The sequence below is a fragment of the Harpia harpyja genome, chromosome 6 (assembly GCF_026419915.1).
Source record: "Harpia harpyja isolate bHarHar1 chromosome 6, bHarHar1 primary haplotype, whole genome shotgun sequence".
NCBI lineage: Eukaryota > Metazoa > Chordata > Aves > Accipitriformes > Accipitridae > Harpia > Harpia harpyja.
In genome coordinates, this window is record NC_068945.1 from 17926756 (window position 1) to 17943741 (window position 16986).

A 16986-nucleotide genomic window follows, 5' to 3' on the forward strand; every position below is an offset into this window, starting at 1 on the left:
GTCCTCCCCTTCCTGGTCAGGCTGCCCTTCCCGGGCTCCCCGCCACACCAGGGTCGGTGCGGGGCTGACCCCTCCTCACTACAGCTTCACTCCCGTCAGACGCAAGGACAGAAAACTGGATTACGCGGAGAAAAAAAAGGGTTTATTTGGGATGGAAACACATAGCTAGTCGTAAAACATAGCAATATAGAGGAGGTTCAGGTAATACACAGTCATTCGCATAGTAATAAATGCAAATGTAGTAATTCCTAACTGTTAACGCTGAACTTTGTACGTTAATACTTTACAAACAAAAGTGAGCTAAAGAAGAGTACTCTATCATAAAAAGGACTACAAAATTGCAAACAGTCTCTGGACCACCAGTAGGAACTTCTGTCATGTACCAGTTCAGACTAGGACATCGGGGGGGAGGGGGGAATATTTTTTTTTGGTTAAATAAGGTAAGGCCACGTTTTTGCCCATGTTTTGTTGATGTCCCAAGTTGGAAGGTATTTCAAACCAGCAAGGACAAATTTGGGAGAAGCTGCCACAGACTAGTAAGGGGCAGCATTCCAACTGGAAATGCTTGCGCATCCATGTTTTCTGGGAACAGCCACGACAGTTCTGCTACCGTGTCACTCGGGCTTTGCATACGGAGGTAGGAATTCATTGTCCCATGTAAGATTTGGGAAAGAGGAAGAAAAGACAAATAGATTGAAGTTCAGCTCCAAAGTCTTGGACTCAAAAGATTTGGAAGCACCTTGTTAAACACTGGGTAAACTTACTACCTGCATGAAAAATAAGGGAAGATCATAAAAAGAGAGTTCCTAAGACTACTACAGTGTCTAACAGGCCAAAGTTTTGAGTCATAACCAACCTGGAACTTTTTATTTTGATCTTCACTTTACCTGTAAAGTTATTTCACAAGCCTGATTCTCCCAGTTGTTATTCTACTGCATATTCACAGTCCCTGACTTACCCAGAAGCTGGTGCCCGTTCCTCAGGTTCTCAGCACTCTTCCTAAACCACCAGCACTCGGCTCTTAGGACTAACTCCCTGCTTCCAGACCTCCTAATGGTTTTTGTGCCGCTGGGGTTAAGCACCCAGCCCCGACACCAGAGTTACCGTGTCTCCAGTCAGTCTCTTCCCACCATGGTTCTCATCACCCACCTTTTTCAGGTACCCCCAAACACTGCTTTTGTTTCCTGCTCCGAACATCTGCTCCAGCCCTATGGCAGGAGTGAGCGGGAAGTGAGCGTTCTCCTACCCACAGTAAATTTATAAGGTTTCTTGGCCGCATGGATTTTCAAATGCACTTTAAGCGTCGAGCTTTTCCGGAAGCTTTTCCCACACTCGCCGCACTGGTAGGGCTTGGCTCCTGCGTGGATCCTCAGGTGGGCACCGAGGGCTGAGCTGTGCCTGAACATTTTTCCGCACTCCTCGCACTTGTAGGGTCTCTCCCCGCGGTGGATCCTCAGGTGCACGTTGAGAGCCGAGCTCCGCCGGAAGCTGTCCCCGCACTCCACGCAGATGTAGGGCCGTTCCTCGGCGTGCGTGGTCTGGTGCTTGGCCAGAGTGGAGCGGTCGCTGCACCTCCGGCCGCACTCCGTGCACTGGTAGGGGCTGGGCAGGAGGCCACCATGGTACACAGGCAAGGCCTTCCCCCCGTGGATCCGGCGATGAGTGGTGAGCGCTGAGCTCTGGCTAAAGCCCTTCCCACACACGGGGCACTTGTAGGGCTTCTCGCCTGTGTGCGTTCGCATGTGGGTCACCAGCGAGGAGCTCTGCCGGAAGGTTTTCCCGCACTCAGTACACTCGTACGGTTTCTCTCCCGTGTGGATCCTCTGATGCCGAATGATGGCCGAGCTGTCCCGGAAACGCTTCCCGCACTCCTGGCACTTGTGGGGCTTCTCTCCGGTGTGGACTCTCCGGTGTATGATCAGGGAGGAGCGGTCGCTGAAGCTTTTCTCACACCGGGGGCAATTAAAGGGTTTCTCACCCTTGTGGCTTCGCTGGTGGACGATGAGATGTGAGTTCTGGCTGAAGCTCTTCCCACATTCGTTGCACTGGTAGTGTCTCTCTCCCGTGTGGGTCCTCTGGTGCCTGATCACATTGGACCTCTGGCTGAAGGTCTTCTCACACTCGTTGCACTGGTAGGGCTTCTCGCCGGTGTGGATCCGCTGGTGTTTGATCAGGTCTGAGTTACGGGTGAAACTTTTCCCACATTCGGAGCAGCTGAAGGGTTTCTCTGCCAGGTGGATCCTCTGGTGCTGGCTCAGGTATGAGCTCCGGCTGAAGCTCTTCCCACACTCAGGACACTCGTAGGTTTTCTCTCCCACCTGCTGAATCCAAATGGCACCGTTACCACACATGGGTGGGTCTGGCTTGTCCCCAGCAAGAATAACCTTGCTGATGTGGGCTCTATCACTGTCCTCGCACTCCCAGACTTCCATCCCACAGGGAGTTATCATTCCCCGCCTCTTTCCAAAAGATGTCTCCACCTCACTTTCTGTCTCCAGCTCCTGCTTGCAGTCCTGTCTTTGATCAGTGCCCTGGAGGGTATCTTCCGTGAACTTTCTGGAGGGGAACAGATGCAGTTCAGCTCTCACAGGACTTTCCTGATGAAGCTTGCCCTTCTGTCTGTCGCCCATGGTCCTGTCACCTGCTGGAGTGAACACAGGAACTAGCAATTAATAACTCCCCCCCCCCCCCGCCCCAACTTCTCTGAGGGAGAAGTCCAAACAGGGCAACCTCAGAGACCTGCTGCACATCAGCCACCATTAGCTAACAGCACAGGAGCCAGCCCCTCGGTGTCTCCTCTGGGCAGAGTGAGGGCACGGAGACCGAGGAGCGCAGTAAAGGAGTGTGACCTGAGGATGGACAGCCACTGTGGCACAGATTGCAAAGAGGGTCCACTGTCATAAAGTTACAGCCCTAAAGGACAAAACCTGCCACTTGCTTGTCCTCAAAGTTCCCATGTCTAGTGAGGTTAGAGGAACATCATCACTACTCTCCTCAACAACCCCCACTGTAGCTGCTTCTCTTCCTGTTTCCTATGAATCACTGCTCTTCTTCCAGCATTCCCATGCTTAATCAAGGAAGGAAGCAGCCAACACCACAGGAACATCCACCTCTGCCAAGGAGACTATTTTCTTTCTTCTTTCCAGTCATAGCCCTTTCCCTTAAAAAGAAAGCCCTACATATTCTGCAGCAAATAGTATCTAGATTTTGTCTACAGAACAAATAGGCAAGTGAGTGGAAAGATAAACTGTTTTATTAATCAAGCATGGAAAAGAACATTTAGAGGCTCCTGATTTTTCATTAGTTATACTCATATGGAGAACACACCTCAGAAATGGATGCTGGAGTGTGAGGTAAGCCGATTAGCTGGATGGCACTGCTTACAGAGTTAAAATCATCCTCTTACGTGTGGCAGGTCAGAATATAAGGTGAGTGCAGCAGGACAAACCCCTCAGGTTTTGTTTCAGGTGATCTGCAGTTTTTAGAAGACACGGCCACACTGGTTATACCAATTCCCAGCGTTTTGTTTACAACACTCGGGGCTGAAAAACATTTGTAGTACAAATAAAAGTATAGCACTAGCCCAAGCCACGTACCTCAAGGCAGTGAACTGACCAATATTAAAAATACTGTCAGCGTGAAAGGAAGCAAAAGCCACACTTTGGTTAGTTATGCCTTCTAAAATTCTAAGTATAGTCTTTGCTGAAAAATACACAGGATTTTATTTCATTTTGGATAGGGTCTTTTTGAAAGGGTATTAGACACCCCAGGAGTGTGTCTCATCTTTTATCAATACCCTGCCTACAAATCTTCCTGCAAGCAGAATCTATATAGTATGGGAGCAGAAGAGGTAGGATGAGTGCGGAGCGTGCAGCTCAGCATTCAGCTCTTCCCTTCCCAGACATGGTCTATTCAATTTCTCACCTTGTGAGCAATATCTCTACTGTCTCGGTGTTTAGCTGCTTCTGGCCACAAAGCTGTTTCTCTTCACTCCATCCAGGAGGTTAAAGCCAAGTCAGGGACTGCAGGTCCCGATCAGAGGAAAGAAAACAGATGTAATATCCATCATAGTAGCAGTGCTGTAGAGTGAGATTACAGGAGAATAAGTATTTAGGAGACAAAACCAACCTAGACGAGAGGAAAATGATGCCCAGAAACATGAGTCAGGGTCACTGTCTGTTCTGCCACACACACTGTGACACCGCTGTTCGGATCCAATAAGCAGGGCCAGCTCATGTAGCAAAGATGGGGTCAACTACACATGCTGCAGAGAGCTGCCTGCCAGCTTGCTGCCTTCTCACAAGTGTCTGGGTGTTCCTCCTGCTGTACTTCCAGACCAAAAATGCCTCCTACTGAGTTTTGTATAAGAAAAGTACCGATTCCTGAAACCATTTTTCTCTCCATCATCACCTTTCTTCCTAGCGAATTAAATGAGAACGTAATGTAGTTAATGCAGTTCTGTTCTGCAGGCAGAGGAAAAATGCTGCCTTCACAATTGGGCTGCTTTCTGCATCCGTCTGGCGTCCTGTTTATTGCCTTTACCAAAGGAGTATTTTGCTTGGTTGCTTTCAGTGGCTCAGCCAGGCATGCACAGGTCTGGGTGACAGAAGAGATTTTGGTCTGCTCACACATTACCAATAGGAGCAGTCCAAAGGCAGAATTTCCTGTCCTGTGCTCCAGAAAAATGGCAATTTGGCTGCCTCATTCCAGATGGAGCTTACAGGGCTGGCAGTGAGCAGAAAAAACAAGTCACACACACCTGTTTATGCATGAACACTGAGATGATTTAGTCAGCCAACATGCAATGCCACTTCTCAAGGATCTCTTTTCAGAGCAGAAGTATGCTGTGCAGGAGTGGGGTTTGTGGGATAGAAAATTAGGTCATCCATTTAGCTTTAGCACTACATTTGTGCAGTGGTATTTGTACAGAGGCATTTTAAGATGTCGAGGTCTCAGTGATGTCCTAGGAATATACAGGTTACAGAAAGAAAATGCTTATAAACTGCACATGTGAATGCCAGCTCTGCAATGGCGTTGCACCATTTTGGTTACATGGATTCCCACCGTGCCACTAGCAGCAAGTGTAAAATTACTCATGACTGGGTGTTCGTAAGAAAAAGAAATGTAAACCAGCATCTTTTCCTTTCAAAATGAGAAACAAACTGAACTGGCTGCTCAGTGGTGTACCAGAGGAGGTTATTGTGATAGATGCCAGTTGCCAGGCCCTCCCGAGGACAGGGGGAAGATTTCCCCACCTGCATAACGCCACCACGATAAAAGAAGGCCCCTTATAAAATGGAGAGCTGACATGTTGTTGGCTCTGCCTCAGCCTGGAGTCACGTCCTTCCTGCTCCCTGCTGCCTCCTCCACAGTGGATTCAGTGGGCATCACCCCTTGGGGAGAGGGTGCTTCCACTCCTCTCGGCAGCAGGCAGCGTCTGCAGGCTCTGATCCCAGGTAAGAGGCAGGGAAGCCAAGTTCTCCCTCCCCATACGACCCCCATCCACCTACGAGGCAGTGCTGCTCTGTGGGTAAGCCTGACCCTGCTGAACCATCCTTCTGATTTTAGGAGGAGGGAAACGTCCTTCTGGTTCAGTCCCTTCCTGCTGCCGCCCAAGAGCTGCTGCAAGCACACGGTCAACATATGTCCTAAAATGGTGGGTGGGCACCTACAGAAGGCAGAAAGCGGACGCAGGAAGACAGCTGATGCTGTGCAGAGCCAGGCAGGTTGTGGGATATGGCAGAAAACCACGTTGTATGATAGGTAGTAAAGATCTGTCCCTAAACAAGATGGGAAACCTGAAACACCGCCGAGCACCAGACAGGGACAAGGTGCCGGTCTCCAGAGCAGCCACGTTTGGACAAAGCCGAGTCCCCAAGCAGTGTCCTGGCTGATGAGGTAACCTGGTCCTTACGAGGCCGACTGAGGAACGAGAGAGGTGACCTGTAGTGTGGGGAGGCGATGGGCCGCACCGAGCTCCCGTGACAATAGACAGACAGCGGCCCCAAAGGGGCTGCCCCGTGCAGGACGTGGCTGGCCAGGGGCAGGCGAGCCACCACTGAGACCACAAGTCTCGGGAAGACAGGAGAGGCACGGAGAACAGAAAGCTACCATGGATGTCAGCCGAGGGAAAGCAAACATCTTCCGTGTGGGCTTTCTCCGAGTTTGGATGCGGTGGCACAGCGAGGAGGAGCTGGGCCGCGTCCAAAACTCGACCTCACGCAGGCGGCTGCCGCTGCCTTCCCCAACACAAACCCAGCACCGGGCAGCAGGCAGGCCCGGCGGCAGGGCAGGAGGAAGCGGGGGACAGCGGGGGGAGGAACGGTGGGAACAGAGGCCTCTGTGACACCACCAGCCGGGCCACCTCCCCCAGCTCTCCTGGGCGAACCCGGCGGGGCAGAAGGAGGACGCAGCCAGGCGGGCAAAGCAGCGCAGGGGGCCCGGGCTGTTACAGGCACTACTCGGGGTGCGATGTCGGCCACGTGGGCTTGTCTGGTTTTGTCTGGTGAGTAGGAAACATCTCTCCTTCGAGCCAGGTTGTGAGAAAGGGCGGCTGACCTGGCTGCTCTTCACCCCTCCCCATCGCTCCTCAGCTTTGGCAGTTTGGAGGCGAGAGGAAGAGACGGGAGCACCCTCGAACGCCTCAGGTGCAAAGACCTTGGGGGCTTAAAATTTTGCCGGTCTTCACCCATTGGAGCTGGTATTTTATTCATCGAGGAGGGCCAGAGAGTGACCTAGGAGCCAGGGAGCAGGACGCAGAGCTGGATGCAGTGGGCAGAGGCTGGAGCAGAGGTGGAGACTGGAGACGCGATGACGGGGACAGCTGGGCATGTAAACCGGACGCGAGCGCAAAGGCAGAGATCTGGACTTGACCCGCAAGGCCAGAAGGGAAGAGCTGGCCAGGTGAAGTGACAGGGGAGGCAGGAGAAAGAGGTCTGAGAGAGGACCTTGGTTAAAGACAAACAGAACGGGATATAGCTGGGAGAAATGGATAGAAAGGCCAGGCTGCCTTGGCCACATCCTAGCCGGAGACCGTGGAGGGTCCCATATCCCCCAGTCTCCTTGTTCCCCTGCTTTCTGCAAACCCCCACACAGTCACCTGGCAAAGTGTGGTGCTGTCCTCTCCTACTGCCTCACCAAGTGCTTGATAAACTCCGCTGTCCTCTCGGGGGGAACGTTACATGGTTTTTATTGGAACCTACTGCACCTACAGACACATAGGGGTTAATAAGATGGCATAGATGTTGATAAGATATAGGCCATGAGGAAGGTTTTAAGTTTGTTTTTACCTAAATTAAAAAAAAAAAAAGATGTCATAGGTTAAGACACTATTGCAGCGGTTGCAAAGTCAAACTTGGAGCATGCCTGAATCCCAGTCATTTTGCAACCTTAGATTTGTTCCCCCTGTGCAGTGACGTAGTAACCCAGCTCTTTAATTATCTGGCTTCAGTGTTTTCACATGGGTTTTGGCTTCTTTAGTCCCTGTATGGACACTGCCTTTCTAATGAACAGCTATTCAGTATGTTATGCCACCCTTATTGTTCAGTGTTCTTGACTCTCTGATTTATTTACTGATCCCATTTGAACTCTGCTATAGACAAAATGACTCATTTCCTCATGAACTTTTTACATACTCTATGTTTTAGAGCTTCACAGCTATTAATTGGTTTATAGTGATTTTGCAAATGGCAAAATGAGGGCAGAGAGGGATTAAAGTAAAAAATATCCGCTACTTTTAGAATCTCAGTTTGAGATATCTCAGCCCTGTCTTCTCAGAGTACATATGCTAATGTAGCACTTACTTGCCATTCAAAATACACCACAGGCAGACTCCAAAACTGCAAGAGAGCTCAGCCTTCCTATAAACGGCAACCCACAAGGTAAGGAAAATGCCACTAATAACACACTAAGAAACCCGGTACTTGCCTAGCATCACACTGGAGCCTCTGTGGTGTAGCCAGGAATACAACGTACTTCTTGGAAGAGTATCCACAAAACTACCCTTGCCCTCCCAGCATCTTCCTGACTCGTTCTTCCATACACCTTCCAGGCTGTGAGAAATGAGGCAGATGTCCTGAATATAGTAAGTGCCTAACCTGGGAAACCGATTCCCTGCCACAGCAGGTCCAGTCTCTACGCTGAAGGAGCTGCCAAGTCTTTAGGAAAGGAGAGTAGGTTGCTGTGAACTTAAGGAATGTATAAAAAGCATATGCGAGAGGACATGAAATTAAGATTGCACATGAGGCTTTTATTTGGGCGCATCGAACCTCCAAAGGTTTGATCTCACAAGCTTTCATAATGTTCTTTACAGGGAAGAACTGGCTTTAAGTTTTGCATAAGGGTTCATTGAATGCTTGGACCATTTAAGGGCACACAGACATCCACTGGGGCATGCTCCATTAACTCAAGGGGTCTGGACCCACTTACCCAGAGGAAGAGAATTTGCAGAGGCTAAAATCTTGAAAGGAAACAGTCTCCTTGCTCCAGCCCTGACAGCAGAGCTACATTCCCAGTTTCAGCCATGACTTCCAAGACATTTCTTCCAGTTCAAGATTTGAATCTCCAGAGTTTTGGTGAAGGTCCCTCAGCTACGTACTGTCCTCAAAATACTACACCCCTTTCAACATGGGCAGAGCAGGTTTTCCCCAGGTCTAGATCTCCCATCTTGAGCCCGTTACTGCACTTCCCGTGCACTGGATCCTGCACCTAGAGAAGGCAACAGAGATCTGGGTTCAGCCTTCCAGCTCTTCTGAGTGTGCCATGGTTAGCATTTCCTTCTCCCCCTGACTACCTGCATTTTATTTTTTACCAGTGCTCTTGGGTTGGGGCTGCACAGCTGGCCCTCAGGGCGGGAAGGCGCAGCAACTGGGAACACCACTCTCCGACCAGGAGTACCGCCAGTTCTTCAGGTCCCTCCGGACCGCCCGCCGTGCCAGCACTGCCTGCGCTCTTCGTGCACTGTACGGCTGCCAGAATCCCCTGGTCCGGAGACTGGACGAGTACGAAAACCACGGAGTCATCCCTGAGGGTAAAGCCGACCGTGACTCCCAAGGGCAGGCAGATGGATGGGGGTCCTGCACAGACAGCACTGGACCTGATCGCTGGGAGGGGACAGAGACTCATGAGCTGGTGGGGGAGAGGGCTGGGTAGTGATGCTGCAGTGAGGAGAAGACATCTGGTCATGAGCATCCTCTCTCACACTTGATTGCATCCAAATGTGTCCCTGGGACCAGCCTCCTCTTGCACCTTGGGTCATGGAGATGACCAAGAAGCAGTGGAGTTTCTCACTGAGGCTCATGGAGGCACCCAAATGGCATGGGGGTTTTCATGGAGGGATGTCATTCGACAGTGAGGTTATTGCTGAGGGCTGGTAGGACCCCAGCACTGGAGTTTATCACTGAGTCTGTGTCTTTATTTGCCTCTTTCTAGGGCCTATATGCTCTGAAGTGCCAGGAACTCCTTTCTTCCCTGACTTCTGCACCTTTGCTTTTTATCGCTGTACTAGGAAAAAGTATTTTATTAAGGTGAGTTCTTTAGCTGTTTCCTGAAGACCATGGTGTGCTCTGGACAAGTAACAGGCAAAAGGGAGAGCCCTGAAAATGAGGAAGTGGGAAAACAGGAGGCTAAAACACAGGGAAGATAGAAGGGAGCCATGGGCAGCCCACCTTCCAGGGGCACTCACACCAAGCTGACTAGCTTACACAGATGGCACCTGCAGCCAAAAAGGAGACTTTGAGGAAGGTATTCCTCAAGAAAATGAACCTTTGAGGACCATCTCAGCCCTCATCTCCAGCTCTCATTCCCAACCAAGTTGAGACAATCTAGGTTACTGCAGGAGAAAGGGTGATTCATGCAGGCTAGAAGAGAAAGGAAGTAAAGAGAAAGACAACTGGGAGTCAAAAGAAGAGACTTATAGGGAGACTTGACAAGGAAAGGAGAAGGCTTCTTTCCTTTCTTGGGCTCATCTTTGTAGGGAGTGGGAAAGATGCGATTGTGCAGTGAGTGCTAACCTCACAGACCAGGGGGGTGGCTAAGTGCCTGCTCCTGAATCCCACCGCCTCTACAGAGGTACATTTTCTCCTCCACAGAGGACTGCATGCCCAGGAGAGAGCAGAGCCAAGCTGGGTAGCACACGAGCCTTCGATGACATGACCATGAGCAGTGACACCATGTCGTCCAGCATCTTCAGTCCCCAGCCCCTTTTCCCCATGTCTCCCACAACCACCCAGCCAGGCCGCTCCAGCTCTGACACAGAAGTAGCAGTGATCCCCACTTCCTTACCTGAGGGCACACCATGGTCGAGGAGCATGCAGCTAAATCCTTCTGACCCACATGCCACGGAGGTGACAGCCAGTGGCCAGCAGCAAGGACAGCTGCCCACCAGTGACATCCAGGATCTCCTCCTGCGGCTACAAGATACCCACGTGCAGAGTTCACTGCAGACCCTTCAGCGGTTGTTGAACATGGGGAAGGCAGCGTGGGAGGAAGAGTTGCAGGCTGCCGCCCTGAAGCTGCTGGCAGCCCTGAACAATGCGAGTGTCTCAGTGGGCAACCAGCACTGATACAGGGCACAGAAGAGAGAAGTGAGCAGCAAAGGAGGATCAGCCATTGTGGCTCTTCTACATGGTGTCAAGTCAGATACGCTGTCTCAGAGGGGATGTATGGGAAGACGGAAACAAGAGGAGTCCTCCTTCCTAGGCCTGAGGCATCGTCAAGGTCAACAGTGCTTCCTCAGGCCAATGGTGTGGGAAACAAGGGGAAAGCCACCTTTTCTAAGTGCATGCGAAAACCCAGGCACGTGAAATGGTATTGCTCAGGATTCAAACAGAAAGATGTTATCCTCTTGGAAAGAACTGTATTGAAGAGATACTATCCTCTTCCACAAAAACTGTTCACTCGCTATTGTTCAATTTGGGAGATGGCCATGCTTGAACAAGGCAAGATGGAAAAATAATTCCATTTTTCCTGCTTGTGGTTGTGCCACCACAACTAGCTCTGTCCTGGGCAGAGAGATAGGGTTTGTTGTGTTTTTCAACGAATGTCATGGGAGAACGCTGGCCTTTCTTCATCAAATATAGGTGTTTCTGCTCAGAAGCATTATGAGAAGAATCTTCTTTGGAAGTATGTGTCTGAATATACATACATATATACACAAGGGGTGCTCTCTAAATGCAGGAAAGCCTTACCCTGCAAGGGAACTGCTGGTCTAGCGTTCTCCTTGTATTCGTGTTTGCGCATGTTGTCATCTACTTCTGAAATGATGCTATGAAACACACAGGGTAAAAATTCCTATTAAGAACCTCCTCTTGTCTCTCTCAGAAAATCAGTCTGATTTATGGGAACTTTGGCTGAGTGCTGTTCCTTCTATAAACACTGGACATACCTGTAAGTAAAACCACGTGAAGCCACCTGGAGTCAGCACTTGCTGCTAAAAGCAGCGCGGGAACTCTTCAGGAACCAGGTCTGGTTTTCTGAATCTCCACTCAGAATGAGTTTAGAGCTACCTCAAACTTACTCTAAACTCCAGTGGTTGGTTTCAGCTTTCAGGAGACCACTGTTAAAGTGAGAATCCCCTCTTCACCTCTCCCCCCGCAGGCCTTCTTGTAATCTATTCCACCTAGGGCCATGAGGAGAAAGGGGCCAAAGGCAGCTCTCCTCAAGGATGCACCACAGCAAGCACATCCCTGTGGAGGGGGTCGGGGATGTCTGTTCCCTTTACGCTGCCTAAGTCACACAAACACAGCTGAGTGAAATATAGGCTCTGTCTCTATCCATCTCAAAATTACAGGTCTGCCATTTGTCCTGGGAAGCGTAATCCTTCCCCAGGCCGAAGAGAGGTCACGCACGGGAAATGTGCAAGCCCTTGAACAAGACTGCTTGCTTGCTTGCTTTCATGGAGGGCCGCCCAGTGCATAGTCCTTACCGGGTGGGATCCCTAACAAAACGCAGGCTGACCTGGCCTCTCACCCTGGCACACCAGCTCATTCTCTTCTCCCTAGGAAGAACCCAAAGCTGCCAGATCCCTGCCTGGGGCACCAGGGCTTCGTGTCCCCTCCAGCTGCCTGGGCAATGACAGCTCCTCCAGCCCCAGCAGCGGGGCACCGCCGGGGCATTTCTTGCGGCAGCCTTGCTTGCCATCGCCACCCTCGGGTCCTGGCTGGCAGCCCACGTGTGGGTTGGTACACACGTGGGGTTGCCAGATTTGGCCTCAGCGAGCCAAACGCTAGAGCTTTCGTCATCGGATGGCTCCGGCCAGGCCCTCCGCGATGCAACCGCCCCGCGCCGCGGTCCCCCGGCCACCCCTCGGCTGCCCTCCCACCGGGACGGGGCGGGCAGCGGGGGCTGAAGGCCGCGGGGAGCCGCTCGCCCCCGCAGTGCCCGCACACGACCCGCCGCCCGGGCGCCGTCCCCCGCCACCTGCCCGGCGGTCGGCTCCGACCGGGCGCCGCAGCCCCGCGGGGTCCCCGCCCGCCCCAACTCCCCCCCCGCCGCGGCCCGGCTTCCCCGGGCGCCTCGACAATGTCACGTCGCTTCCCACCGCGGCGGCCGCCTCGGGAGAGCCCCCGCGCTCCCGGCCCGTTACTTCGGGGGGCTCCGCTCGCCCGGCCCGGCCCCCTCCGCCCCCGCCCCGCTTATTGTTGCGGCGGGCGCGAAGGAGCCGCGCTTCCCCCGGCGGACTTACCGGGGCCGGGGCCATGTGCGCGGCGGCGGGCCGAGGCCGAGGCCGAGGCGGGGGGCAGCGGCGGCGGCGGCGGGGCCGAGGGGAGGAGGCGGGGGGCGGCGGCGGGGCCGGGCGGCGGCGCTGCGGGGCCGCTGTGCGAGGGGCGGCGCGGCGCGCTCCGCTCCGCTCGGCTCGGCTCCGCTCGGCTCCGCTCGCTGGTGTTAACCCTTGTCTGCGCCGGGCGCGGCCCCGCCGCCTCCGCCGCGGCTGGGGAGGGGGGTCTCCGGGGCGGCGGGGGCGGCGCGGCGCTGCCCCCTGCTCCGCGCAGGGCCGCCGGCGGGAGGGCGGGAGGCTTCCTCGCGGCACGATGCGAGAGGGCGGCGGGGGAGCGGAGAGCCGCCGCCTCCGGGGCCCGGCCAGGTCAGCGAGGTCACCGCCACCCTCGGCGCCCGGGGACCCTCCCGAGAGGACCGGGCGAGGTCCGGGAAGGGAGGCGGCGGGGCAGGGGTGGAAGAGGGGCCGCGGCGTGGGTTCGCATCCCGTTAGGTGCAAGGAACCCTCCAGAGGCGAGAGCGTTGTCGGCTCCCGTGCTGGAAGAGCTCGGGTCCGGACACACGGCAGTCAACAACAGGACGCAAGCCCCAGGGAACCATGCCCCCCTGAATTTTCGGTGCTCCGTGTCCATGTCTCCCCACGCTGGCTGTGTTTTACCGTGCGTGCAGGCTCTGGCAGATGGGGAAGCACCAATACTAAAGCTAAAGCCCAGAGCTGCTTTCTGTCGCAAACTCTTGGTGACAGGATGATATCTTCTTCCTTGGGGACGCTTTCCTTCAGGTGAGCGGAGGCTTCGCTCCGCTACTGTGCCTAAAGGTTTTCTGAGACACTGGTCACCGCAGCACCTTTCGCTGTTTGGGTACAGCATAATACATCCCAGGGCATACAGGCATACAGCTTATGCCACAGGAAAGGATCCATCCACCCCAGGCAAAATTTACCTGTTACTATACGTCCTGCAAGTGCTGCTGACTCGCAGGCGTTTAGCCGCATATTTTTTCCCCAGGGGAATGCAGGAATGGCTGTTCCCTTTAAGTAAGGGGCTGAGGTATGTGACGTGAGTTTCTAGCAGTGGCTGAAATATTTTGTATGGGCTTTTGAGAAGAATGGTGAGAAGGTGTTTACCAAGCCCTCCACACATGCAGCTGAAGAAAAAGTTTATCATTTTTCACAGGAGCAACTGACTTCTCAGTGGCCCACGGATGGTTTGCCAAATCCTGCGGAAGTCTCCTGATCCTGGGAGACAGAAAAGCACTCATCACGCGAGCAGAGAAGAACAACAACATGCCCCATAGGTGATTTCAAGAAAATTAACTTTATGATTCAGGAACTTGGTAAATACTGGGCCATTTTCTTATGTCTAATTGCCCTCAGCAACACTAAAGAGGATTCTCATCTCCACCTTAACAACAAGAGCCCAACTGTCTTCCCCTCCTACCTGTGGATAGCAGCTTTTCCAAAGGCAGAGGGAGCAGTGTTATTCCTAAATACAAAATCTGGCCTGAGCAATGCGGTTGCCAACTCCAAAGATATTAGACAGACACAGAGCTTGAGCAAATCTAGACTTTGCAGCCTTCCCTTTGCAGAGGGCAGGACTTTGCACAGATCGCACATTCTTTCTCAGGAGCCCTGCCCCAGCTTCCTCCATTTTTCTTTTGAAGAAGACACTCTCCCTTATAGGATAGGCAAGTAAAATTAATACCACTGGTAGCAAAAACCAAACCAGTTGTGTGAAAACTCCAGCTACCAGAGCATAGGTCCAAATAGTGAGAGGTAAAGGAGGGAAGGGGAGGCATTTCTGATGGGCAGGCAGAGCGGCATTTAGTCCGTTTAAACAGCAGGATGGCTGGGGGGAGCAGGGTGCCGGTCTGTCCCTGCCTTTTATTGTAGAGAGTGCTGCGAAAGGCCACGTGCAGCACAGCTCTGATAACAAACTCGAAGGGACATGGGAAAAGTCTGTTTCAACAACAGTTTGTATCAAAAGCAAATTATGAAAGACCTAAATTGTCACTTATTAGTTTGCGCTAATCAGTATTCCATAGTAAGAGCATTGGTATTATGAGAGTTTGCTATGTGATTTACGAGCCCAAGCCCAGTTATCACCTATGGCCTCTGCTGCCATCTCCCACCCTGTCTACATTTTTGCCTTTCACTGGCATGTTGTTTTCTGTCTCCTGAGAGCATCATCCTCAGTGAGCATCCTGTACCTGACTGGTACTGGCTTGCATCGTAAGTAGAACTGTCAGATGGATTTTTCCAAGTAGTACCAGGGCATTAGCTAAATATCCTTGACTAGTTTAAATACCACTCAGAAAACCTCTGTTTCTAAACTCAAAATAAGGACCTGATGGTCCTACCTCACTGTTCACCTGTTGCCCCAGTGTGCCCTGTAAACCTGGTTTCATACTAAATCAGTTGCAGCATTTTTTTGGCAGCTGTATCTTCAGCAGCCCAGCATAGCAGGTCCCTTCCACAGACGTTATCCATATGACATCATGACACTGCAGACATGCATGAAAGCAGAAGCTGTGAAAATACAAGTCATCCCGCTCACTAGCCCCATGAAACCCCACCTCTTTCCCCCCAGATGCTGCTGCCTACAAATGAATGTTAAGACCCACTGAACTCACTCCATAATAAAGAAATTTCACCACCTGTTTGGGCAGAGGATGCCTCCACATCTTTTCAACACAATTTCCAACAGCAGTCGCGCCAGGGGCATGTAACTGCAGGTCCCACTGGAGTGCAGCCCAACAAAGCAGGTTTCATGACATCTTTATCAATCTTCTGCTGCTCCATCCCCTGCACAGGTAACAGCTGGTTGCACCAGGCAGAGATTTTCTTCACTGAGTATTCAAGAGCAGCTACCGTCGCGCTTTCCTCATGTGCCATTTATGGAACATTAAGCTTTTGCAGGGGTTTGGTTATCTCTCCTTCTCTAACTCCTTCCTCTGCGAGACATCTGTGGCCAAAAAAAGTAGAGTTCGCCATGAGACAACAGAAAATGGCTTTTCTGAGCCACATTACCTCTCGTTCCCGCTACCTTTATCACAAATCAAGTCTTACAATATTTTCTCTGAAACTGAGGGCAAGGGCTATTAATTCCAGATAAAAGTGTATCACACATCAGCCTTCACTGATTTTCTGTCTGCCTGAAGGTTAATAGCAACAGCAACTGTATTACACTATATAGTAATGAAAAAAAAGAAACATTACACATTCCAGTTTAAACGTAAAGGAAACTGGAATCAATGAAAAAGGTTAACAAGCCTCACTTTGCTTCTTTGTGACTGCATAAAAATGTCCGGATCAGTCTCCCCAGATTGTATTTCACAGTCTTGCCATACAAGTCCTCACCCTCCTTTTCTTTTTAATCTCAGAGGTAATAGGGTCACTATTTTCTAGTGTCCTTGATGGTTATGATCTTTGGCAGTCTCACACATCTTAAGAGCATATTCCTTCAGTTAAGGACTCAAGTCCTTAAAAAAATCTTTGTTAATTAAGAGGTGAAAAAGCCCAGTCCACTATATATTAGAAAGGAATACCTTAAATAACTCTGAAAACTCAAATATGAAACCAGATCAAGAATTCCCAATTCAGTGAGTCCAATTTAATTTCCTTTTCTGCCAATATTCTGAAACAACTGTTTAAGTTTTTCAAAGCAGACTAAAGTTGAGTCAATTATTCCAGCTCCCTCTGAAATGAACAGTTTTGTGGCTGAAGTTGGCTACGGTTGGCTGGAAATCTTAATTACTTGTTTGCCCATTAGGCACAGCCTTTCAAAGCAAACAAGATCTGACTTTGTAATTACAGGTATGTTACTTGAGAGATTTTCAGAAAACCAAGAGAGTTGTGGAAGAAGCAACAAGAAACTGGTTTCTTTGCAGGTAACTTTCAAAGGTTTTCTTTGTTTTAAAGCATTAAAACATTCTGAAATACACAGTAAAGTCCCCCAAAGACCTTACTCTGCTCCCAGAGCAATGCTTTGAGGACTGGGAGAAAGTCAGGTTTATTTTACCATAACCTTAAAATAAACAAGCTTGTTTTTCCTGACTTCCATTTGTGTAGCTGAGGAGTCTCATCGCTTTCACAAGTAATAGAACAGTAAATCTCTGACTTGTCTATGAGGCATTCATATTCTGCCGCTCGGTGACCATGGATCCCTGATTACACAGGCGTCCTCAGCCAAGTAGGCAGCAGTTCCTCCTAGCTAACACCTATGTGCATGGCTCTGAAGTCATACAAGTGGGAGAAAATGGTGCTGAAAGGCA

The 16986-nt window shown here is 51.3% G+C and overlaps 3 protein-coding genes across 13 annotated transcripts; 2 read left to right on the forward strand and 1 right to left on the reverse strand.

Annotated features, from left to right (window-relative positions):
• Positions 1–120: 120 nt before the first annotated feature.
• LOC128143256 (zinc finger protein 501-like) lies at positions 121–12736 on the reverse strand. 11 transcript variants are annotated; one of them, XM_052790301.1, is made up of 4 exons: positions 8810–10091; positions 7100–8706; positions 3925–4079; positions 121–2644 (listed from the first exon to the last, which is right to left on the reverse strand). In XM_052790301.1, exon 4 carries the CDS (start codon positions 2628–2630, stop codon positions 1209–1211), a length of 1422 nt encoding a protein of 473 aa, XP_052646261.1. In that variant the 5' UTR covers positions 2631–2644; positions 3925–4079; positions 7100–8706; positions 8810–10091; the 3' UTR covers positions 121–1208. The 11 variants fall into 11 exon arrangements, with proteins under 11 accessions (XP_052646261.1, XP_052646262.1, XP_052646260.1 ...); XM_052790302.1 differs by having other exon boundaries at positions 8792–10091; XM_052790300.1 differs by having other exon boundaries at positions 7100–8051; positions 8428–10091.
• On the forward strand, positions 5309–10562 carry LOC128143061 (acrosin-binding protein-like). Its single transcript, XM_052789912.1, has 5 exons — positions 5309–5456; positions 6374–6505; positions 8813–9028; positions 9430–9524; positions 10089–10562. Exons 1-5 carry the CDS (start codon positions 5309–5311, stop codon positions 10560–10562), a joined length of 1065 nt encoding a protein of 354 aa, XP_052645872.1.
• LOC128143062 (basic proline-rich protein-like) lies at positions 12043–15322 on the forward strand. The gene is made up of 2 exons (XM_052789913.1): positions 12043–12697; positions 15303–15322. Exons 1-2 carry the CDS (start codon positions 12070–12072, stop codon positions 15320–15322), a joined length of 648 nt encoding a protein of 215 aa, XP_052645873.1. The 5' UTR covers positions 12043–12069.
• The last annotated feature ends 1664 nt before the right edge of the window (positions 15323–16986 follow it).